Consider the following 26,880-nt stretch of genomic DNA (forward strand, 5'->3'; position numbering starts at 1 on the left):
AGAAGTAACCAGAAGAGCTAAGAGAGAGGGAGAGCTCCTCATCATTAAAGCTCCAAAAGTATCTTATGATCATTGAACCTCCAAAAGTAATTTGAGTATTTAAGAAGATTCAAGGAGGAGTTAAGGCACGAAATTGGGAGTGGTAGCTCTTCTGTGCTTCAATGTCACCCAAAATAGGATTAGACACACTTTGATTGAACAAATATATGCAAAAAATATTTCTCCATAGAGTTTACTAAGCATGCAGGAGACTCACCTTCCTTTCGTCTGATTCTTTTATATCAATTTGATGGTCATTACTTGCAAGCTAAGTAGAGGGTAGTGAAAGAAGCATAACTTGTTGTCTTTTGACTCCATGGTTAAGTAGTCTCTCCTAGGGCAACAAAAACCCACCCAATAATCAATGTGTTGGGCAACATAAGCAAGGGAATCTGCAACGATGTGGGAGCCATATATAGCTTGGATAGCCATGGGAGTGAAGGTTTGGTGATAACTTAGTAGTGGTATGAAGGGGTCGGCATGATGCTCATGAAGAAGAGTTTGGGAGTCATCAGTCTGGATTGTCATAGCAACATGAGGAGATTTGTGGAAGAGAGGATGAAAGAAAGAGAGAGTGTGGTGTCTTGGCAGGCATCAAAGAGAGAGTGTCTAGGTAGGCAAGGCACCTCATAGAGGGATGCCATGTGGAGGCCTTGAATGCAAGGAAGCATGGTGCCTTTGCTTGCCACATGGCACCACCTTCCTTTATATCTAGAAAGAAAATGAGGTACGACATGAAACCAAGGCAGTCAATAAAGAGAGCAATGAAAAGCGAGTGAAGCAAAGGAACGAGCGGTGAAAAGTGAGCAAAACCCTTTTATGTATTCCATTACAAGCACACAACAAACAATCCAATACAAGAATCCATAAGGAAAAACCCATTATGGAGGTAATATCCATCCCTCCAAAAGGATTTTTTTTGAATCTTTTAGAAAATTCACCATTCATAGAACTGTCTAGGAGGAGTCCTCAAAGAACGCATGCCTTAATTTTTAAAATTTCATTTTTGAAGTACTTGATTCCACACATACATATTACATGCTACGGCCATGTTCATCCATCTAATACACACCCTCATTTAAAATGCATCTAGTGACTTGTGCCTCCCTTGGATTTCTTTTTCTATCCCTGATAAGGCACTTATCTCCCCAAAAATGATAGCAAAGCCTCTTTTTCCAAAAGAGGATATTCTTAATCCCTTGCACTAGAAGAACATCTGGAATGCATAAAGGTCCTAACCACTGGTGATACAAATTCAAGAAACCTACAAATTGACAAACAAATTCTTCCTAGAGGTGGTTTCCTATGGGTGGTTTCCATAAATAAGAGTATCAAAGTATCTTTCTTTGTAGTTGAATACAACCTTCGAATAAGCAATGTTTGCATTTTATAGAACCAAAATAATGATTGTAGAGGTAAACCATTTATATTTCTTTGCTTTGCATTAGTGATCAAAGCAAAAGTCGATGTTGAACAAGTACATGGATTGAGGACCCATACATAGCCAGCAACATAAAGGATGAACTTGTAGAAGTTCAAGTTCAACTTGAAACTAAAAATTTATCATTGTTTGACATCAAGGCTCATATAGATGAAGCTCTTAGCACAAGGGATCAAAGGCAAAGCTGAACTTGTAGCATAATAATGGGACACAAGCCAAGATCTTTCTTAATTCAATGAGCACTCATCATCCACATAGATACAACAGACCCATTTTCTCTCTTTTGGTCTTCTATCAAAATTTTCTCTCTCCACCATTCCCTTGCCATTGCTTCAACATAGCATGGAAGTTCAATACAAAGACAACACAAGCCACAAAACAAATGCATTGCCTGTAAGTCGTGATTCCAACATGTAATTCAAAACATGATGCAACATGCCCATACTATCGAGTAAGGAATGTCACAAGCACTATAAACCTCACTTTTTCCCACACCATTTTCAAATATTAATGTGTGCCATATACAACTAAACATGAAATACCAACAACCACAAGCCGATAAAGATCCACTTGCTTTTAAGTTATCGTATCATGAATCATATGAACAATCATAAAAACAAAGTCATGCTAGCATCTCACACTGAGCCATATGGGATGCTGATGGGTGCAACCACATACTCATCTCCCTCATGCCCCTCCTTATCCAAAACATCCGCTCGAACTCTCTTTGTAGTAGCACTTTGCACAAGAGGCTCCGCAATAGTTTTGATAATGGAAGTGTCACTATCAAAAGAGAAGCATGCGGACCTCTGGCCAAGCATGATCTCATGAGTGGTGCCACACCACAACCCATCTCCATAGCTAAGTCACTTGCAGGACACAAGACACCAAAAATAGCGTCAGCAAAACAAGATGACCTCTCAATTGCACCCCGTAATGCTCATGTCAAAGAGGGTCCCATTGTACTCTTGGCCATTGGCATGTAGTGATTCCAATGGTCACACATGGGCTAACATTTCAACCTTTGAAATAGAGGTTTACTCTCCTCTACATAGAATAATGCTGGTCTATGGGCCACCCGTCTACAAAACATAAGCATACATGACCGCATCTACAAGAGCATGACAAACATATCAAAATCATTTAATCACTCATGTGAACTGAATAAATTGAAAATTAACTTAATGCAACACACCATGATATCAGCCCCATCTTCTGTCTGGTGGCCATATGGAAATTTATTAAGCAAGAATATATGATGTGCCACCTCCAAACCTTGGATGTGAACATACCACTCCATCTAAGAAATATAGTATCCTTCATTAACAAATCAAATATTGATATTTTATTCACATGAAGGGGACATGAAGGACCTAAAGGCATATAGTAAAGTTGTATTTGAATTCATGCAACAAGAATAAAACAAACAAATAAATATTGTTTTGCGTACTTGCCAATGGACAGACAAGAGCCAACCACCCATCATCACCTAGTGTGGTTGCAGCCATAGCTATACCATATCTCACATGCTCCTCTAGGAGCTTGTTCCATGCAGGGACCCCAACTTCCCCCTCCAACTCAAAGCCCATCAAAAAGTCAAGTAGCACAAAGTAGGCCACCCACTTGACATTCTTGCCCAGACCATGTCTTTGTTAGCTACCTTCAAGAAGAACTCATGTGCCTACGTGTAAGCATCATTTGTCTTTCTAGAAATAAAGTCCAAACCCATAGAGATATAGTCCCCAATAGTGCAAGCACACAACAAGGTATCTCGATGGCTAGCAATGTCATCGACATGTGAAGAATGATAATACATGAAAGTAAATTGCTCCTTAACAACAATCTCCATTCCTACATTTTCAACAATTACAATACAATGAAGCTATTCAATATTGCTCACACACTTGGATTGACAGGCATTAAAAGTGTAACACAATAACTACAGAGGAGATCTTATCATGCTCTATCACAATAGCATTCTCATCCTTATCCAATAGGGGCATCTCATGTTTTTGTTTGTCTTAAATCAACAACTGACTGTTTCAAATAGTCAATGAAATTTATAAGAGCCAAATTCATGAGACTTTCCAACAGAAGCATGTCATATAAACTTTTATGATATTACCTTCCTTTCACTCTTCTTCTCATGGGCTTGGGACTCTCTTTCTCCACAAGTTTTTTACATGTTGCATACTGCATGTAGTTGTCCCTCTCTCTAATCAATAGTTACCCTTCACTGAAGTCAACCCACCAAGGACAATGTGCAAGCTCCCACTGTGATAACCCATGCATGAATTTAGGATACATATATGTCATAGTGTTACCAATCTCTACCCACCCCTTACACTACCTTGGCATGCCATGCAATCTACCTTCTTGAACAAGGTGGGACAAAGACCTCCAAGATAAACATCATGTCTATTAACTCTTATCACATAGACAACCATGTGTAGCATAGTAAGAATATCATTGTGCAATACCTATACACCAACTGCTAAGATGTCTAGTCTAGTTCAACTGCGATCCACCCCACCATCTCCTTGTTTTAGGCTCTTCAACTTGGCCTTACTGTCCCTAGACTTGAGGCATGAGAACATGTGTTTTTGGCCCTCCAAATTAATGTCTTCAATGTAGTACTATAGCATGTAGTCAACAGGCAACTCCAATGGATGCTTTAATGCACAAAGTATAGTCAAGTCCTCCAAAGACGTCATTGAAGAAACCTCCACTTCTCAAGGAAGGTTTCCTTCAATAACCACCTAGAGGACAAACCACCGAATTAGTGACTTGATTATTATAACCACACTTAAAATCATTCTTACAAGTGCAAGACATAAAACGCACACCCTCTATACTCATTATCTCCAGTTGCCATGTAGTAGGTCTCTCGAATTCTCTTATTTGCCTCTAGGAAAGAAAGGAACATAAAACTCTTATAATTCCTTAACTCAGCACTGGTAAGATATTTAAGCTTTGCCAATGTGACAATGGAGTCATGCCCATCGTAGCACAAAGAAAACACCTAAGATTTCCAAACATCCCCATTTTTGGGATCAAGAGTGTTGAGAACTTGAAGTCCATTGCAAAGACAATGAACAGTGAAAGAAGCCCATGAAAATAGATATGAACTCACCGTTCCCATTTTGTCAGCATACTTTTTGTGAATCCTAGTTCTCTCTTTGCATTGTGCATCCTTTCTCATCTCCTTTGGCACCTTCTTAGGAATAGCTTCAAGAGATTGCATGTGATTGGTAATGTACTTGACCTAGACAAAAAAAGCATGAAGAGTAAAACTCATTTTGAGAAGTTCAAGTAAAAGAACATAGTTAAAGACTAACACAAAATAGCAGCACATAACTCAACTTACTTGAAACACAAGCCTTGTAAGAACTCCCCTACTCAATGGATACTACTGATTTTTTATTTTAGAGTCCTTTGATCTCAATTTTTCTATGACCTGATAGTGGGCTGTACTCAAAGTACTCATGAACACATATGCATCACACTCACAGATGTTGTTTGTATTGATGAGTGCATCTTGGAGACTTGGATTGATAATCACATGCTCATTCAATCCACACATTCCCAAACACATTAGCATACAACACCATACATGCTCACATATGCTGTTTGTATTGATGAGTGTATCTCAAAAACTTGGCTTGATAATCACATGCTCATTCAATCTACACATTCCCAAACACAGTAGCATACAATACCGTACACAATTTATGTTTCCAAATACCGTATTCATATCCACCTCATAATAAGCAAAGGGACTTATGAGTTCATTCACTGCAAGCCCGTCGGCAATGCAATTTCAAAGGTGCACTGTGGGTATATCCCCGTGTACGTAACTCTTATGTGCCTTGGCTTCATCTCCATGTATGCTTCTAAAATCAATTGCATCCAAGCGGTGGTATGATGATTGCCTTCCTACATGTAAAACATTCTACTACCTGTCCGCTCCCCCTTAGCCTAGTTTTGTCCTAGCCCGTGCTGCAATGATGCCTTTCAAGATGCAAACTTCAAGGCCCTACCCACCGTACGGGTGGGTGCAATTTTGTTTTCAGCATCGTGTGAGGGCACTATTAGTGACCCATATCCTTCTTACATAAGGTGTTTCCTTAGCAACAAGGTGATAGCCCTCGTTAGCATTCCAGCTTTGACTAACGGGTTCAAAGCAGAGCACTGAGCTTCAAGGCAAGAGGCAAAGTGAGCCCTCGATACATGGAGGCTGGCATTGTGTGGTGGACAACCAACCGTCATGCCCCTTAATACACTTGTGTGCCTCCCTCAAGGGTTGCCAACATTCTTGGAAGTTCTTTGGGGTTATCCTTCACTCAAGCATATTCTCCAACCCTCTGGATCACGCTCAACCAGCTCATCTTCTGACGATTCAACAAGTACTTCCATTCAATTTTGGTAAGTGAGCTCTTGGCAATTCTCATCTATCTTTGGGGAGATCTTCTCTCACTCCTTCTAGGAATGAGCCATAGTGCTTCTTATTTAGGGCCTTCTTTATCTTCTCCCTCCTTTAGTTTTTGTTGAGGATGACCTCTCCACCCACGTGGACCTCAACCAAGGAGGGTTAGTAGACCTCTAATAAAGGGGAGTTACATTAGTAAGTAGTGGATAATTTTGTAACTATAGGGACAATTATAATTGTCCCTAATAGCCAGTAGTAGTGGCCTTATCCACCACATCATTTTTGGAAGTAGGTTTGTTTTTGACTGTTACCCCACTGAAGTCGAAACACTATTGGATGTTATTATAAGCTGATCATCATCTGCTGCATCAGGGTTGTTGTTTCCATTTATTGAAATACAAAGTATTTGCAACATTTCTACTCTACAAACAATTGTCTTAGTTCTTTGTACATTTTGTACTATCTTTTCCTTTTTCCGACATTATTTAGATTTAAGTCCAACCCTAGCATTTCCATTTCCAGGAGTGGATATGTGTAGGCGTTTTTCAGTATTTTGGAGACACCACTAATAGTTTCCATCTTTCTCAGTGGGCCGTGCATATTTTTTGCTTTCTTTGGTGATTCAACTTTTGGTGGCGACTCTTGTTCGCCAAAGGGGCTCCATGTAGCACCCTCGCCTCCCCCAATTGTTAAAATTCTTCTATCATTGACTGATAAGCAAAAGGTACAGCAAGGAGTGAATCTTTTACAAGATAGGGTAGTTATTGGAAGGATAGTTGGCATTACTCCGTTGAGGAGACAGATTAGGCAGGGACTAGATCTAGGATAGCTTGACATTAGATGGTGACCATATCTAGGAGGTCACCATTTACCTAGGCCCTGATTTGTTGTATCTTATCCCTTGGTACCATGGATTTACGGTAGAGGACATGGACTTGTCAACCCACCATGTTTCCTGCTTTTTGGTGATGCTTCACTTCTCAAGGCTTTTGAGGGGGTATAGTGTTGAGAGTTCACGCTCAACATCATGTGATCATGTATGCATAGCACCATCACGTGATCATATGTGCATAGCACTAACCTTATAGAGTGCTATAAAGGAAAGGGTTAGATCCCCTAACCCTAACCCTAAAAGGGTTTGTATATATTCTATTTTTTCAACTAAATCTAGTGTACAGTAAGTCATTTGTGGTGTGCTCTCTAGTTGTGCCCCCTCTCCTCATCTCCACTCTTCTCCTCTTCCCTCTTCATATTTTGTCATGGTATCAGAGCTCCCTTGCGTTTCGCTAAGAGAGAGTTCACTTTCATAGAGAATTTTCGTTCATTGGAAAGATTTCCGTCGTTTGAGAGAGAGTTCATTTGAGTGTTTCTTGAGTTGTGAGAGAGATCTAGATTGATTCTTCTTGTGAAAGAATTGGTGTAACTTAAGAGTGATAGAGATTTCTCCTTAGAGAGAGAGATAGTTCATATTTTGTTGTGGTTGAGATCAGCCTTGCAGCCAAGTATCTGCTCTACAACAATGCCAAGCAAAGCTTTCAGCCTATACTTCAGTGCCTCTACGCTCTATAGCTCTGCCATCCTTTGTTCTACTGATGAACGAATGCCCGCAACACTAGCCATTAACCGGCCCGGCAACACACAGCAGCTCAGACGCTACACCTTCAGACGACCTAGACAATAGCAGCCTTCTAAGGCTCCATGGCTTTGATGCCCAATGACTAGCCCTCCTTCAATGGGTCTTCCAATGACCTCCTAGACAGGTCTTCCCAACATAGCGCTCTAGTGCCACACAGCCAATGCCTACGCATGGGCCTCCTCCCAATGAAGCAACATCTCCCTGTAGCAATCGACTCCTTATAGCCCATAGCTTCCGAAAGGCCTCTACTCCAGTAAGGCATTGCGCAAGGATACAGAAGGTCATGCCCACGGCCTAGCTCCCATGACCGGCTCCTTCATCAACCAGCCACCCAAATGAATAGGCAACGAGCTTCAAATTGGTTGTCGACCCTGCATCAAAGCTCCTAGCTCTTGAAAGCTCCTCTGCAATGGCGACAGCATCGGCATCTTCAATGGAATCTCTTTGATTCTGTTAGAATCTTCACAAGATTCCAGCCTCCCTATCTCTGACACGTGGTAGATAAGGGGCTACCCTTATCCCCTGATTGACCACACATTTGGTTAGAAGTTTGAGACGTGGCAGCATCATCTCATTTGACACCTCAGCAACTGCCACATCAGAAGTCCCGTGAAGCTACCACATCAACACCCTTATCTTATCTACCACGTCATCTAGCCATGTCATTTGCCACATCATCAACTACCACATCATCTATGCCACGTGGCACACTGGACCTCTGCAGGCACATACAGTGCTCTAGAGTCACTTCATGTGACCACCCCTGCCACCTCAGCACAAGGCTTCATAAGCACACCTCTTGCTAGGCACAGTGCCACATCATCACTACATGTGACTCATAGTGACACATCATCATTGAGCACATTTGCACTCCTTTTGCCCCTCCACCTAGATCAAATAATATCTCTCGATCTAGGAAGAATTTGAGGGCGCTCCAAAAAGGAAAGTCGCTCGTTTTTTTATGCTCTACGCGTCGTCACATCACGCGCACATTTTGGGTGCAAGTTACACTCACATTTAAGCCTCATTGACAAAACCACTTCCTTCATGCACATTTGCCTCTACATCGACGCATCTGACCCAGCACTTAAAAAAAACAAAAGAAAAGGAATTATTTGCTGTTCTTTCATCGATTGACGGTTGGTATAGATGTAGATCATAGTAGACTAGATTGCCATAGAGGGGACACTTTGAATTTCCCCGAGTTGCCAATTTTAGCCATGCCCAAAATTCCTGACTACTACCTACTCAGAGTCAGTCCATATGCTCACATATGGTTTCACATCATTACATTACCTGAAACCTTACGTTCATCAGTTCACTGAGCAGACTTTAGAGTACAGAGGCATTGCAAATTGTTTCAGTGGGCAAATAGCATTTGATTTCACACACACATGCCACCATTGTAAAGCCTATTCGGCTATCTCATGGCATCGTGCACATCATTTCAGCCTTGTAAAGCCTCTTAGCTATTCCCGGCATCATTGCCACAAGCCTTGTAATATAGATCAGATTTTATCTTGTAATACAAATCAAATTTTATATATTGCAGTTCTATCTTCACCGACAGTTCAGATATTTCACTTGGCATAGTCAGTGTATTTGCACTTGATTCATACAGATATTTTCACGACACTTTTGAGTACATTTCTTACTCTGAGAATCTTCTTCTTATCAGGCAGCTCTCTTTGAGTCCAAGAACACATCCAAGATTCTCACCCTAAGAAACTAGATCAACTCCGCAATAGCAGTGAAACCAATCATGCTTATGTACTCCACATAAAAGACTAAAACAATCAACTTACAGTAGCAGGAGAGACTATGAACCCCACAGAAATGGTTCAAGTCATTTTGAATGGACTAGGAGAGGGATATGAGAATCTAGTCTAGAGTATTGCCATCCAATGGCAAATTCCAACACTGGAAGTACTTCAGTCAGTTCTACTTGGTGAAGAACTCAGAACTCAAGCTATTCAAGCTCGAAAAGGTCATTCTAATGATCAGGCATTCACAGCTTTAGACTTGCAGAGGCAAAGGCAAAGATAGAGGTAGATCATATCAAAAAGTGGTCATCATCAGCAACAAAATCAAAGTCAGCATCAGCATCATCCTCAGCAACATCAAAATCAGCAAAGAGGAAATCATTCCAACCAAGGAAGATTTCAAGGATAAGGGAATGCATCCACCAATGTGTCAAACATTCAGTGCAACTACTGTCACAAGTTTGGACACTATGAAAAAGATTGCCGCATGAAGCAATACGACCAAGGCGGTCAATCCAGTAGTAATTGAGGGAATTCCCGAGGTAGAGGAAATCATCATGGTGGACATTCTATTCATAGTCATTTTGCAAATGAACATGGAAATATGTTTCTTGCAAGTGAGGAAATGCATCAAACTGATACAATGTACTCAGACAATGTACTCAGACACTGATTTCAATCCCAAAGAGGATTTCAACTATCAAGTCAACCAAGTGGAACAGGATCCTTGGTACATCGACAACGGTGCATCATCTCACATGACAAATCATCAGGAATGGTTCACAGAAATGAAGCCATTAGAAGGTCAAAAAAATGTCATCTATACAGCAGACAATACACCGCATCCAGTTCAAGGGACATGCGTTATCCCTATGAACAATTTCACTAGTACAAAAGGATTAGTGAAAGATGTGCTCTATGTTCCGAAGCTAAGTAAGAACCTTTTGTTAGTAGGTCAAATGACGAAACACAATTACAAAGTCATCTTCGACGGTGATGAATGCACTATCAGAGATAAATCCAGAAGATGTCAGCTAGTAGCAAAAGGTGTCAAGGAAGGACGCTTATACAGAATGCTAGCTACAGTACCAGATAAGCATGCCATGTCAGCTCAACTGCAATAGATGCCACTATCTGTAAAATGGCACAAGAGATATGGTCATGTCAATTTCAAGTACTTGTTAGATCTCAGGAATCAAAATATGGCAATTGGGATTCCGAAGCTACAGTTTGTTGGAAAAGTTTACGAAGCATGCTGCTTCAGCAAACAAAAGCAAACCAACTTTCTCAGAAGTACCTCTCGTGCACGAGGTATTCTTGATTTGATACAAACAGATGTATGGGGTTATGCCCAGACCCGCAGCATCAATCGTTCACTTTACTACTTGACTTTCATCGATGACTATAGTAGATATTGTTGGGTCTACTTTCTGAAAGAGAAATCTGAAGTGTTTTTCAGATTTCAAGAATTCAAAGCCATGGTAGAAAACCAGACAGAGATCAGATAGAGATCAGATAGAGGAGGTGAATACATGTCTTCAGCATGTATTCAAGAATTCAAGGTCATGAGATCAGATAGAGGAGGTGAATACATGTCTTCAGCATTCATGAAGTTTTGCAAATATCATGGCATACGAAGATGATTCACATGTATAGATACTCCTCAGCAGAATGCAAGAGCTGAAAGGAAGAATGGGACTTTAGCAAATAGTGCTAGAGCAATGCTTAGTGAAATGCATCTTTCGAATCAGTATTGGGCAGAAGCAATAGCTACAGCAAACTACTTGCTTAATCAGCTTCCTACCGAACCGATACAGGGTATGACTCCTTATGAAGCATTCACTGGATGCAAGCCACACATTGGGCATCTCCCCATATTTGGTTGCATAGCATATGCCCACATACATGATGATCATCGCAGGAAATTGGATGCAAAGTCACGCAAATGCATCATGGTTGGCTACAGTGAAGAAAGCAAAGCATACAAATTGTATGATCCCATCAACCGCAGAGTCAATATCTCCAAAGATGTAATCTTAGATGAGGAATCATAATGGAAAACCTCACCTACACAGGAGATAGAAGCATCAACTTCACAGTCATCTATAGAACAGGTTGATGAAGAAGAGCAAGAATTGCCAGCAACACCCCAAGCAGAGCCACAGCAGCTCAGATAGTCTACTAGGGAAAGCAGACCTCTAGCCAGATTGATATATGCTCAGAAAGGCAAATAAATTCATGTTGAAACCACCAATTATGCTCTTATGACTACCATCATGGCTACAGAAGAGCCAGTGTACTTCGAAGATGCAGTAGACAAGCCAAAATGGCAAGCTGCTATGAATGAAGAAATGGATGCTTTGTATAAGAATAATACTTGGGAATTATGTGACCTTCCATAAGGAAAGAAGGCCATAGCAAACAAATGGATATACAAAGTGAAGTACAATCCAGATGGCAGTATTCAAAGATACAAAGCGAGACTAGTTGTAAAAGAATTTACACAACAATATGATCAGGACTATGATGAGACATGCTCCAGTAGCAAAGATGGATTCCATATGGTTCTTGATATCACTAGTGACACTCAGCAGATGGAATGTGTATCAGCTCGATGTCAAGAATGCATTTCTCAATGGTTACCTAGACAAGGAAGTCTACATGCAACAACCAGCAGGTTATGTTGAACCAGGAAAGGAGAATAAGGTCTGCCATCTCAAGAAAAGTCTCTACAGCTTGAAACAAGCACTCAGAAGTTGGTATAGTAGAATTGACAAATATTTTGCTGATTTGGGATACATGAAGTCCAATGCAGATCATACTCTCTACTACAAAGTTCAAGGGGAAGACATTATGATTGCACTTTTGTACGTAGATGATCTGATTGTGATAGGAAGAAAGGATAGCTTCATCAGAAAACTGAAACAAGACTTATTTGCAGAGTTCAACATGAAAGATCTTGGACTTATGCACTATTGTCTTGGAATTGAGTTTTGGAGAGATTCAGATAGCACATTCATGAGTCAGCTCAAGTATGTTGACAGTCTTCTGAAGAAGTTTCATATGGCAGATTGCAAGATTGCAGCCACTCCCATGGAACAAAGTTTGAAACTTACTAAAGATTCAGAAAAGCCTACAGTCAATGATAGATACTATAGGCAACTCATCGGATCTCTTATATATCTGACAATCACATGGCCAGATATTTGTTATGCAGTAACCTCACTAGCACAGTTTATGGCAAATCCAAAAAAGTCTCACTAGAATGCAGCCAAAAGAGTCTTGAGATACATCAGAGGTACAAGACAGTTCGGGATAGAATATAGAGGAAGTCATCCACGGTTGCATGGGATACTGTGACAGTGACTATGCCGGAGATCATGAGACCAGGAGATCGACACAGGGATATGCATTTTTCCTTGGTCAAGGTGCTATATCATGGTTGTCAAACAAACAACCAACTGTTTCTTTGTCTTCGACTAAACCATAATATAGAGCACTCACTACAGGTGCATGTGAGGCTATATGGCTCAGAAAACTATTGTCAGAAACAGATTACTTTGATGAGTCAAAGCCAACAACAATATACTGTGATAATCAATCGGCTCAAGAATTGGCCAAAAATACAGTATATAACTCTAGGACAAAGCACATTGATGTCAGAGAGCATTTCATCAGAGAAAGAGTGTTACTTGGTGACATCACACTGCAGCATTGTGATAGCAAAGATAATGTTGCAGACATCTTTACCAAACCACTCGGTAAAGAGCTATTTGAGAAACACCGACTAGCTCTTGGTTTGATGGAGAGGAAAGACATTCCCATTAAAGGGGTGTGATGGAATGTAATGCTTAGTCCTTCTTCGATTCCCCAGAATCATCATCTTGAGGGAAGGCCTACTTCATGATGTTGATCTTGAGGGAAGGTGTTGAGAGTTCACGCTCAACATCATGTGATCATGTGTGCATAGCACCATCACGTAATCATATGTGCATAGCACTAACCTTATAGAGTGCTATAAAGGAAAGGGTTAGATCCCCTAACCCTAACCCTAAAAGGGTTTGTATATATTCTATTTTTTCAACTAAATCTAGTGTACAGTTAGTCATTTGTGGTGTGCTCTCTAGTTGTGCCCTCTCTCCTCATCTCCACTCTTCTCCTCTCCCCTCTTCATATTTTGTCATATAGGGCCATCCTTCCTTCTATTAGATGGGAATTTAGCATAGTTCTAGAGTACCCTTTATAGTCAAAGATGGCTGTTGTGATAGATGATGGGGTTTCTCATCTCCAGCTAGTTATAGAGAGGCCTGAGAGGTGATCCTCTTACAGACTCTCGAGGGAGGTACTCTTCGGCAAACACTGGAGGTCTCTGGCTTACCAGGCCAGTGTTTGAGGTGCAGGAAAAAGGGGCACCTTGCCAGGGATTGCAATAGAGCAAGTCCCATCCCCCATCATAAGAGATTCAAGGACAACATAGTGATACACAGGATGCTAGGACCCTGCAGATCGCCTAGACAGACACAACAATAGTCTTACTACCCATAGCCAAAGTCCCAGACTCCCTGGGTTGAGCCTTTTGAGGGGAGGTGGTGGACAAAGGTGGGGAAGAAAAAGCATAGTAAGTGGGCTATAAAGAACCAGTGATAGTGTGCCAATCATAAGAGGAGAGCATTGGATGATGCAAAGGGATAGGGATACCAGGTTGGAGGCCCCCCGACAAGCATGTCAAGAAATCCAAAGAAAGGTCTCTTGAATTCAAGACGTTCTTTAGCCCCTATAAAGGTGAGACCTCATGCCCACAAGACTCGTTTTAGCAATCGGAGCAGGCACCCAAGGATTTTAGAGTATGAGGGCCGGTAGCCCCTCTGATCCACACTCCCTTGAGTGTAAAGGAGGAGTCTCAGAGGCCTCATAGACCCCCACTGCAATGACCTTCAACTCGAACATTGATAGATACCACACAACCTCCCCCCCACCCCCATTAGACCCTTCATCCTTGGCTCGCCAGGACCCACCTATCCCCTCTTTGCAACCCCCCTCTACATCTCCCCACCTCTCGTCATTGTTGCCACCTATTGCTCCTACAGTGATTACCCTCACAAGTCACCCCCCGCTCCTTCTCCTCAGCCAACAACAACCTCTTCTAGATCCTCTTCCTCATGCACCCCCTTTGGATCTACAGTAGGCCCCGCATTCATAAATAAGGGCAAGGAAAAAACCACCCCCTGACCTCTCCTTCACAACAGGTCAGCTTAGTAGGTACATAGGATTCAGCTTCTTCCTCTCATACCCCCTCCACGGGGTGTAGATGCTCAGTTTTCATGCCTTTGTATGCATTTTAGGAGGCCTCTATTGAGAGAATTCTAGCAGTTGTGGCCATGGAATTGTTCAGAGATAGCAAGTACGTATCCCATTCCCCTCTTGACCATCTTGATCCTACAGCCCTAGAAAGCGGGCATTAGTGTGATAGGATCCAAAACCCACCCGGTTTGGATCCTCCATTTTGCCTCCATAGGGGTGCAGAAGTGGAATCCAGAGCTTTTCAACATGATGATGGAGCATTAGGTATACCAGGCGATGGACGAGTGGATGGGGCCACAAGGCATGGGTCTATGGCTTGCTTATGGTGCTTCAATGTACTTTCAGCTAGGCTTCTCCCCAACGAAGCCAAGTTTAGGCTTGGTAGTTGCGTAGTGATCCGCTTGCCACTAGAGGTTGTACTCACACAACCCCACTACTGGATGCTGTAGCAGTGCTCCAATTCTTTTGGCGTAGATGTCTCCTCCATGCATATTAGGCATGGACAGTAGGGATTGAGCCAGTGGTGACCTTGGTTTACCGATGCACAGACACAGACTACTCTCCCTCCAAACCCCCGGTGAAGTCACTGAAGTTTGGTTTCCTAGAGTAGGATCCCATGCACAAACGAGTCTTGTTCACCACTACCCCATCCCGATGAGCTTGACAGTGGTGAGTTGGAACATGCATGGGCTTTACAACCGTGCACATAATCAGTCACAATATCTTATCCTTTGTCAAGAACTACAACGGGCTTTTGTAGAGATGCCAACAGCTGGGAACGAGACTGAGTTTACCATGACTCTAGTAGAACCTAGTACTTCCTTTGGATAGCGACATCACAACGGATTGGGCCCTACTCTATTGGCTACTCCACTAGCATTCTAGCAGGCACCACAACGTGGGACCATTCTATGGCGGTTCTTCACTTGGAGCAGCCTCGTGCTGACTTTCCCAAAATGGGGTCCGTACACCAAATCATCTCCTACAAGAGGTGGAGTAATAGCAAGTGATAGAAAAACTCTGGAGATGGCCTGAGGATAGAGCCCTTGAGGAGTGGGCAATATGGGTGGCTGGGAGGATTGACCGTAGCAGCCAAGAGCTATAGTGCCAGGCCCTTAGATAGAGAGTTATACTTTAGAAGCAAGAGAGAGCACTTTGGTGAGACCTAGCATCTATCAAGTGACTTATGGAGCAAGATCTAGGGTCCTAGTGGCTCAGGAACCACCTAGAATGTCCACAATTGGAGCTACAGGATCTAGAGGTCTATGGAGCAGAGTTCTCCAATCACTCTTCCTGGGCTAGATGGGTCCAACAGGGCGACAAGTTGACCGAACAATTTTTTTAGATCACAGGACCACGTTCTATAGGGATCCGGCTCCAACGACTCAAGGACTCATAGGGACATATACACACTGACCCTCAAGAGATCCTAGAGATGACCATGACCTTCTACCAATAGCTCTTTTAGTTAGAGGAGGTTTTGCCCACCACCCTTTTGGTTATTGATCATTTTGCAACTAGAGAATAACGAGCTTGGTGGCCGTTTACGGCCTGGTCTAGGGTTTTTCCTTAGGAGTCTAAAGTTACTGGATCTTTCTGACAACAAGCTCACCGGGCTTGTTCCTGCGACACCACCCTTGGATGATGCATCGATTACAAAGCTAACAGGAAACCCCGGACTGTGTGGAATAATTGTGCATCGACCTTGCACTAGCATATGGTCTCCACCCACGAATCCTTCACACGAGCACCATTTGGCTCAATTTGGACTCTCTATAATGGGTTCGGTGGTCTTGGGAGGAATGCTCCTCCTGGGAATTATTTGGCTTCGCAGGCAGCGCAATATGGGCAAGGAGAGGAAGAGGATCTATCACGAGCAAGCCGTACAGTTACCTACGCTAAGCAGTGTGCTTCTAACGGGGACGCAGGTGAATCTAAAAGCAGATGAGTTAAGAGAAGCAACAGGACGTTTCAACGAAATGAATGTTTTAGGCAGGGGCAGCACGGGTATCGTCTACCGAGCTTTTGCTCCGGGAGGAAAAGTAGTGGCAGTCAAAGTGCTCAACAACGAGATCACATTGGGAGCTGAGGCCAGTCTCAGAAGAGAGGTTGAGATAATGGGCATGCTGAGGCACAGGAATGTCGTGAGAGTGTTGGGGTGTTGCTTTAATTTGGACGTGAAGGCGATCATACTGGAGTACATGCTTCATGGGAGTCTGGACAAGTATTTGCACCGGGGCGAGTTTGAACTTTTAGCAGAGCAGAAGCTGAACATACTGTGTGGAGTGGCACAAGGATTGGAATATCTGCACCACGGCCATCCTGTAGGAGCCATTGTGCATTGCGACCTCAAGCCTGGAAACATTCTGTTGGATGCAGACTTTGAGGCGCACATCTCCGATTTCGGAATCTCGAAGCTCCTAAAAAATGGCACCAATCGCCAAGAGTACGCATCTTTTGTTTTGCGAGGGTCGATTGGATACATTGCTCCAGGTCAGTGGAGAGCTCTACATTGCAGTGTTGACAAATAGCCGTCCGTAGATTTTGTTGTGTATGAAGATTGCTCCTGCAAAATCACACAGAGGATGATGACGTTGTATATTTTGTTGCGGATGAAGTTGCCCATGCATCAGCCAAATCACGGAGAGTATGGGTTCATAATTAGGCAGCTCGTTGCTGCCATTAGATTTTGTTGCTAATCATGCTTCTGTTAAATCTCGCAGAGTACGAGTACATAACCAATCTTAGTACGAAAGGAGATGTATACAGTTTTGGAGTGGTGATGCTGGAGGTCCTGACAGGCGAGAGACCAACGTCCCACGATATACCGCTAGAACATCACACCCTTGTGACTTGGGTGCGATCTGCCTTCCAAAAACAGGAGCTTTGTGTCTTCAATACTCCAAGGTTTCCCTCGGAAATTGCAAGACGATTGGCACAAGTCGCTCTGCTGTGCACTCAGGATACACCCACAAAGCGTCCCTCAATGTTGGACGTGGCGCGCATGTTGAAGGACCTTCAGAATGGTCCAAGGCTTCATGCATATCCCAACTTGTTGCATATTGCATCCAGCAACGCTAGTATTACTAGTCGTTATTCTTCTGAGGACGATGATAATTAACTTGTAAGAAGAGATAGCTCAACCTTTGTTACATTATACCCAAGATTGAGTATTTGGATTTGGTGCAAGTATTATGTAACGTTGCTTATTGTGTTTCCAAATTGAATTTCCTAATCGTCCCATTGTTTCTTGTTCTTTCCAAATGTGCTTATGAATTTTCCTCATCTTGTTTAACCTTTAGCGTGCTAATCAAGTAGCATCTCAATCTGTCATACCAATGCCCTTAAACACACCACACATCTACGAGCCGGTTCCTTCTTTAACCATCTAACTTGAATACCATCCCTAACTTAAATTTTCTGTGGAGGCAAATACATGATAAAAGCACAAAGGATAGAACTAGGTTAATCATTGTGTAATAATGAGTTAGTGCTTAGGTATATTTAGAGGTATGCATCTTTATTAGATTTAACCTTTAGCATACTAATCACGTAGCATCTCAATTTGTCATAGCAATGCCATTAAACACAACTCATATCTACCAACTGTTTCCTTCTTAACCATCTAACTTGAATACTAATCCTAACTTAAATTTTCCGTGTAGGCAAATACATGATAAAAGCAAAAAGGATTGAACTAGGTTGATCATAATGTAATAATTAGCTAGTGCTTAGGTTATATTTGGAGGTATGGATCTTTGTTAGATTTAAGCTTTAGCCTGCTTATCAAGTAGCATCTCAATCTGCCATAGCAATGCCCTTAAACACACCACGTATCTACCAACCGCTTCCTTCTTTAACCATCTAACTTGAATACCATCCCCAACTTAAATTTTCCTTGCAGGCACATACATGATAATAAACTACACCTTCTTAGAAGGTGGAGAGAGAGAGAGAGAGAGAGAGAGAGAGAGAGAGAGAATTGCCCCTCCTCCCCCTTGTATGCAATAGGTTGGAGGGGGGAGGGAGGAAACAATTCCCCTCCCCCCCCCAACCTATTGCATACACAATAGGGTGGATAAGGGGGTGGTTGAAGGGAGGGTGGGGTGGCCGCAGCAATCCCCCCCTTCCCCCCACAAACCTATTGCATACGCAATAGTTTGGAGGGGGGCGGGGTAGAAATCCCCCCAACCTATTGCATACGCAGTAGGCTGGGGGGGAGGGGGCAACTACCCCTCCCTCTCCCCCCCAACCTATTGATTATGTAATAGATTGGGGCGAGGGGGGTGGCAATACCCCCTCCTCCCCCCCTCCCCTCCCCCTCCTCCATCCTTCTTCCCTTGCCTCCCCCCCCCCACCAGTGCCTCCCCCTGCACCTCCTAACCTCTACCTCCTCTCACAATTGGCAACATGAGAGAGAGAGAGACAGAGAGAGAGAGAGAGAGAGAGAGAGAGAGAGAGAGAGAGAGAGAGAGAGAGAGAGAGAGAGAGAGAATCTACTTCATTGGAAATGTAAAAAAAAAAGCAAAAGACTTAATATAGTTGGATGTTGTTGCATACGCAATATGTTGGAAAGCAATTCGCCTATTGTAACATTTTGAAAAATTTTCCAATTTGCGCAATAGGTTGAGATGAGGAGAGAAGCAAGACTATTGAAGAATGAATGAGGGACCGAAGGTTATGCTACTTATACTTATGCGAACTAAAAAGCTACCCTAAACTTAATTTTTTCCCGCCTCCCATAAAATCCCTACTCCCTCCTCATTTTCAAATCTTCCTCCTCCTCCATCACTCTCGACCTCCTCCTCCTCCTCCTCCTCCTCCTCTCCTTTCCCTCATATCCCTCCATCGTCTCAATGTCCCTTTTGCCTCTCCTCTCTCTCTCTCACATTTGTCTCCCCACTTCTCTCTCCCTCCTCCCCCCCCCCTCTCTCTCTCTCACACACACACACACTTCCTATTCCTTTCCCCCCTTACTTTCACTTTACCCTATTTCCCTTCCCCCCCCTTTTCCCAACTTATCCCCTCTCTTTTCCCCTACTCTTGCTCCTAATTTCCCCCCTATTTTTCATAGTTTTGTCTTAATTTTTTGTAGTCCTAATTTTTCCTTTTCACTCCCTAGCTTTATTACACTCCCTCTATTTTTTTCTCCTTATTTTTTGACTAATTTTCCTAAAAATTTCCTAATATTTCTCCTATTTTTTTGCTAACCTTTTTCCCTACTTTCCCTTTTTCCTAATTCTCCTAATTTTTTCCTATTTCTTCACGTTTTTCTTTAATTTTTTCCTATACTTCTACCCTTCTCTCCTCTTTTTCCTAATTCCCCCCAAAACCTCTCCCTTCCCACCTTATCCCCGTTGCTTTCCGAAGTTTTCCTTAAATTGTACTAATTTTATCCTAAACTTATTTTTCCAAAATTGCCTTAAATTTCCCTTAATTTTTTCCTAAATTTTGTTAGCTTTTTCTTAATTTTATCCTAATTCCCCCTCCCCCCCTCTAATTCCCCTCTTCCCCCCTTTTCCCTATTTTCTTCATTGTTTACTTAAATTTCCCCCCTATTCCTTCTAAATTCCTATCATTATATTTTTAATTTCCTATCCTTAAAAATCTCCCCTCCTATGTGTTTTGTCGGCTTGCCTCTCTTTACTACTTGCTTGCCTTTCTGTATTCATGGAACGCCTCTTTGTATTCGTGCTTTTCCCAACCCTTAGACTCCCTAACTCTCTCTATTCCCTCCCCTACTCCCTACTACCCACACACCTACCTATTTAATAGGGACTCTCCTTCTATTCTACCCACCCCCAAACCCTTCGCCTCTACTTGCCTCTACCCCCTGCTGCCCTGCCTACGATCTCTTTGCACAGATCTGTTGTGCCTCACTATTGGCGCCCACATTCTCTCTCGACACGTGTTTGCCTCTCGACACATGGGCTGTGACGTCTCGCGTTGACTGTGGCACCCTTCCCTAGCTGTCCACCCCACCTCTTCCGTGTGCTCTTCCACCCTTTAAGTCTAAAGCCTCAGGAGTCAATAGTACTCATTACTACAGCGCTTGGCTGCCGCATGCTTTGGGCTTGGTGATTGGACTGTGGATTACTTCGTGAGATAGCCGCATGTGCGAATCACGCCACTCACCATTGCCTCAAGTCCTCAATGGACTCACAGGTCCCCTCCATACATTATTGTTCACTCTCCCTCTTTTAGACACTTCTCTTTAAAACCCTCTTCCCTCATTCCAGTTCACGAATGCTGAGATGGACATTTTGACACATGTTGGCCTTTAAATAATACTTCATCCCCCCCCCCCCCCCTTCCTCTCCCCAAAACTCCCTTTCTTCATTCCCTTTGTTTAAAATTTCTTGCCATTATTAATAACCCCCTTTTTTATGTTACTCCTAAATTCTTTTTCATGTCTCTCCTAAACCTTTCTTATGTCTCTCTTCAAAATTTTAATGTAATTATTTTTTTTATTTTTTAAAAATTCCCCCTTTTTTAATTTTCTTTCTTTATTATTCTTAATTTTCTTTATTATGCTTAAAACTTAATCTATTTCTTATTTTTTCTCCTCTAAAAATTCCTATCTTCCCTTACATTTATAGCTTTAGTCCTTTCTTTTTATTATTCCCTCCCTGTATAAATTTCCCTTCACATTAAATTTATTTGCACAAATTTTCACTTTAACTTCCCTTCCCCGCCACCCCCCCTCACGCCCTTTCTTCTTTTCAAAATTTTGTATAAATTACCCTAATTATTAATTTCTCCCCTTCATCTCCTTTACATTCTAACACCTAAATACACTAAATTTTTTTGCCTAAGTAACCATTTATCTACTTTTCCTCAAAACTCACCCCAATTATTTTTTACGCTTGAAGCACAATATTAAAAATTAGCTTTATAATTCTATAGCATGAGCGACTATTTTTATTGTGATCCCGATAACAAGGGAGGGGTGTCTATGACACCTGTCTTCCCAACTAAGTTAAAATATGGTTCTTATCATTTTTCTTGTTGGATGGTCGTAGGTAGGCAGATTCCCCTCTTCAATAAAAATGTTGCTGCCAACGACTTATCAAAGCGCAACTTCTCACATTTTCCTTTTTCTTGAAAAAATGTTCACCCTCTAGGAATGCTAATTCATTTCATTTTATTTTAAAGTTTTTCAATAAAACATTTCTCATTCTTACTCTAAATTGTCATCTCTTCACTATGGAAAGGGGTGTTGTAATATCTTCTACACACACACACACACACACACACATGTGTATGCCGTTCCTCTTCCTCCCTCATCTCCTCCCCCCTCCTCTCTCTCTCTCTCTCTCTCTCTCTCTCTCTCTCTCTCTCTCTCTCTCTCCTCTCCTCTCCTCTCTCCCTTGCTCCCTCCATCCTCTCTCTCTCTCTCTCTCTCTCTCTCATGTTGGTGTTGCCACTTCCAGGAAGGTAGAGGTTAGGAGGTGGAGGGTCCAAGGCAGTGGAGAGGGAGAGGAGGGAACGGAAAGGAGGTGGAGGCAAAGGCAATGGAGGGGGGGAGAAGGGGAAGGAGAGGAGGGGAAGGAGGCGCTGGAGGGGGGGAGCATGTGAAGGGGAGGAGGTAGAGGTTAGGAGGTGGAGGGAGAGGCGGTGGATCGAGGGAGTAGGGGGAAGGGAGGTAGAGGTTAGGAGGTTGAAGGAGAAGAGGTGCCCCCCCCCCTTCCCCCAACTTATTGTGTACCCAACCTATTGCGTACGCAATAAGTTGGGAGAGAGAGTGAGAGAGATTACCTCCCCCCTTCCCCCTATTGCATATGACCTTCACCCGTCCTAGCCTCATCCCATCTCCCTTCCTTACATGCCTCAATGTTTGCCCACCCCAACCTCGGTCTCTTCTGGCCTGTCCCAAGAAAAAAATAAATAAATGTTAACTATTAAAAAAATATTAAAAAAAAAGTCTATTTATGTTTACTTTCAAAATTTAAAACTTATTTTATATTTACTTTCAATTTTTTAAATTTCATTAAAAATACATTAATTTGAATTACATTTAATAGATAATTTATTTTATTTTTTAGAAAATATAAATTGATTTAAATTAACTTTTTATTTTAAAATATTATAATTTAGTTTTATTTTATTGAAGTCACAAGAATGTTAAGAAGCTTGATTTGATTTGCACTTTTTGAAGCTTTTCAAGATATTCAAGGTTTGAAAATTTTTAAATTAAAATTAATTAAAATTTAACTTAATTTAAAATTATTATATATAATATTTTTTTATTAAAATAGTTTTAAAAATACAAAAAATAAAATAAATTGGGAATTTAAAAAAAATCTTCAAAAAATTGAAGAGTATTAGTGATTCATAAGCTAAGCAGTATGTATAATTCCAAAACTAATTTAAAAATTAGTGAATAAATTTATAAGCTTGGTGTTAGAAAATATGCATCGGTGTGCTTTTATCCTATGTGTGTATCTTTGATGGGTATGATACTTTGAAGAGGCATTAACATTTCTTAGTTTGAGGCCTCTACAAAGTAGCATCCTCTTGAGATATCATTGCATAGTATTTCCTTGTTTCGTACATGCATCATGCATGAGTGTAGAAACATTTGCATCGGTGTGCTTCTAGCCTATGTTCTTATATCCAATGGTTATTATACTTTGTTTAGGCCTTAAAATAAATAGATTTAACTGCTTTACAAAGTACCATAGCGTCAAATATAATTTTAATGGTTTGGAATGGATATTATTGAATCCTTGTTTCTTAACATGCATCATACTTGGTTGTTGAAAAATATGCCTCATTGTGCTTCTAGGGTATATGCTTGGCTCCGATGAATATGATACTTTGCAAAAGCTTTAAACTAACTTAGTTTAAGGCCTCTATAAAGTATCATACCCTAAGATATAATTTGCATGTTTTGAAATGCATATGTCCTTGTTTCTCATCATGCATCAAGCATGAGTGTTGAAGATTATGCATCAGTGTGCTTATCCCCGATAGGTGTGATACTTTGCACAGGTCTAAAACTTACTTTTTTTAAGGCCTATGCAAAGAATTGTACCCATCAGATATCAATTACATAGTGTTGGAATGCATTTTACATATCAATTACATGTAACCTAAATCGTAGACCTTAGACCCTAGATCCTAGAAACTACATTCTACACTCTAAAATCTTAAAAAATATAAGCCCTAAATCCCAAACCCTAAACTTCAAACCCTAGACTCATGACCTTGGATGCTTGCGCTTACATCCTAGACCCAAAAACATAGATCTTAGACCCTTACAACTAGACCCTAGGCCTTGGTCTCTAAACCCTCTCTAAACCTTAAACCCTAGATCATAGATTCTAAACCCTAGCTAAACCCTAAATTGCAATCAATAATTTATAAAATATATTGATTTATGCAACCGGTTGCATGCATCCCTAGCATGTTGCATGTGGAATAGGTTGAACCTGTTGCACATGCAATAGGTTGGGGTGCATACAACCTGGTGCACAAATCATCAAGTTGAGTGTACCCCCAACCAGTTTCATATACAATAGGTTGGGGGTGCATCTAACCTATTGCACAAATCAATAAAACTTTATGATTTGTGCAATAGCTTGTGTGCACCCCCAACTTATTGCATGTGCAACAGGTTGGTGGTGCACATACATGCAATAGGTTGGTGGTGCACTCAACTTGTTGCACAAATCAAGAAAATTTGATCATTTTTGCTACAGGTTGTGTGCACCCCTAACTTATTCCATGTGCAACAGGTTGATGTACCCCCAATCTCTTGCATGTGCAACAAGTTGGGGGTATAGATAACCTGTTGCACAAATTAAGAAAATTTGATGATTTGTGCAATAGGTTGTGTACACCCCCAACCTATTGCATGTGCAACAGGTTGAGTGTACCCCCAACATGTTGCATGTGCAATAGGTGCATATAACCTATTGCACAAGTTAAGAAAAATTGATTATTTGTGCAATAGGTTGTATGCACCACCAACCTGTTACATGTGCAATAGGTTGAGTGTACTCCCAACATGTTGCATGTGCAAAAGCTTGAGGGTATATAACATGTTGCAAAAATCAAGAAAATTTGATGATTTGTGCAACAGGTTGTATTCACCTCTCACCTATTGCATGTGCAATAGGTTGTGTGCACCCCCAACACCCCCAACTTGTTGTATGTGCAATAGGTTGGGGGTGCACCCAACTTGTCGCATAAATCATGAAAATTTCATGATTTGGGCAATAGATGCATTCCCTTCCATCCCCCCTTCTCCCTCTCCCCCTAGTCCCCCCTCCCGTACTCCTCCCCTCCTCTCCTAACCCCCTCGCCTTTCATCTACCCCTCCACCGCCTCCCCCCCCTTTCACCACCTCTCCCTCCACACGAGAGAGAGAGAGAGAGAGAGAGAGAGAGAGAGAGAGAGAGCACGTTCTTACTTGGAAAGTATGTGTCTTAGGCGTGACCACAGATGATCTCGCTCAAAAAGAGAGGAAACATACCATTTTTAAGAAAGCTACTTAATGAAAGGAGGAGTTTGGAGAAGCAACATACTAAACGAATGGAGAGGAGACAAAGTGAAGCCTACAAACAAAAGCAAAGCATGAAAACAAGAGATAGAGCTTTCTTACTCCTTTCTTTCATGATTTTTTTTCATAGATTGTTCTTTTCTTGAGAGAAATAAAAGGAAAGAAGGAGAGATACATAAGAGAAAAAGAGGGAAACTAGAGGAGAGAGAGAAGGAAACATAAAGGAAAGACAAAGAAACAAAAAGAACTTGAGATGGAAGTAGATGAGAGAAATTCTTACCTTGAGGTGAGAGGGAGCTCTTGCAAGTCTTGTAGGTGGAGAGGGAGAATGTAGGACATGATGGAGAGGTGGGAGGGGGAGGGAGGAGAAAGGAGTAGGGAGCCAAGTATGGAGGGCAATTGCAAGCTGAAAGTGACGAGCAAGGAGGGATAATGCAAGAAAAGAAAATTCAAATGGCATTGTGGGAAGGGAAGGTGCGGGTTTTGTCTCCGATGCCATAGGTATGATCGATGGTATTGGTGTCGATATACATAGCAAAGGCATCGTATGAGCATCAGTATGGGCATAGGTATATATTGATGTCCATATCGACACTCATACTGATGAAACACGGGTATGGGCATTCTGGGGGTTTAGGATTTAGGGGGTTTGGGGGATTTTGGGGGGGTTTAAGGGTGTTTGAGGGGATTTAGGGGGGATTTAAGGGGGGGTCAAGGTTTAAGGGGGTTTAGGGAATTTGGATGGGTTTAAGGGGTTTAGGGAGGTTTTAGGGGATTTGAGGGGATTAAGAGGTGGTTTAAGGGGGTACTGGGAGTTTAAGGGGGTTTATGGTTTTGGGTTTTGGAGGGGGGGTTTGGGGTTTTTCAAATTGCAATAGTTGCTCCAGAATACATTTCCTACCCCAAATACCATGCCCAATTCTAGAGAGGAAGTAAAGAATATGTTGACAATGGTTGGGATGGATTACGACACCATCCACTCTTGCCCTAATGATTGTATTTTGTTTCATCATGAGTATGGAGATTTGGTTAATTGTCCAGAGTGTGGAGCACAGTGCTACAGATAGGACTTGCTAGAGGAGATGATTCGAGTGAAGGTCTTGAGACATTTTTCCATGATCCCCGGAATATAGCACTTGTTCAGCTACAAGTCCATTGCGCAATTGATGATGTGGCATCCTACACATCAGTCCATCGATGACACTTTGAGGATCCCTACAGATTGTGTTGCTTGGAAGCACATAGACAACATATGGCCGGACTTTGCGAGGGAGACATGCAATTTACATCTCAGGCTTGCAATGGATGGCATGAACTCTTTCAAGTTACGCTCAACGTCTTGGTCGGCATAGCCCATAGTCTTGGTGAACTACAATATCCCACCATGGCTAACAATAAAGAAGGGACACCTCATGCTTGCCATACTTGTGCCAGAAAAGTACAAGGCAAAAAATATGGATGTGTACATGGCACCCTTGATCGAGGAGTTGTAGACCCTATGGAGGGGCATACATGTCGAATATTTCTACAACTCGGAGGTGGGCCGCAAACATTTTCATCAAGGGAATTTTGATGTGGGGCCATGCATGACTATTTAGGATATGGGGAGTGCATAGGTACATGCTTGTGCATGTCTATTGATACCTTTATGCTTTATTGTGGTGTGATATATGCATGTCTAATGAACTATTTGCGCATGCATATATGTAGGACTTAAAACACAAGGGTACCATGCTTGTCCTATTTGTGGTCCTACTTTAAATG

The 26,880-nt window shown here is 41.9% G+C and overlaps 1 protein-coding gene across 1 annotated transcript; it reads left to right on the forward strand.

Moving 5' to 3' along the window:
* Nucleotides 1-16,387: 16,387 nt before the first annotated feature.
* LOC147889810 (leucine-rich repeat receptor-like protein kinase TDR) lies at nucleotides 16,388-17,742 on the forward strand. Its single transcript, XM_087391317.1, has 2 exons — nucleotides 16,388-17,102; nucleotides 17,333-17,742. Exons 1-2 carry the CDS (start codon nucleotides 16,388-16,390, stop codon nucleotides 17,728-17,730), a joined length of 1,113 nt encoding a protein of 370 aa, XP_087247443.1. The 3' UTR covers nucleotides 17,731-17,742.
* The last annotated feature ends 9,138 nt before the right edge of the window (nucleotides 17,743-26,880 follow it).

This window comes from Dipteris shenzhenensis, chromosome 20, assembly GCF_047967505.1.
Source record: "Dipteris shenzhenensis isolate YYH24624 ecotype China chromosome 20, Dip_SZ_1.0, whole genome shotgun sequence".
NCBI lineage: Eukaryota > Viridiplantae > Streptophyta > Polypodiopsida > Gleicheniales > Dipteridaceae > Dipteris > Dipteris shenzhenensis.

Coding starts and splice junctions, on each gene's coding strand:
- LOC147889810 (XM_087391317.1), top strand. CDS start 16,388: ATGGGTTCGGTGGTCTTGGGAGGAATGCTCCTCCTGGGAATTATTTGG. Junction 17,103..17,332: donor GATTGGATACATTGCTCCAG/GTCAGTGGAGAG, acceptor TAAATCTCGCAG/AGTACGAGTACATAACCAAT.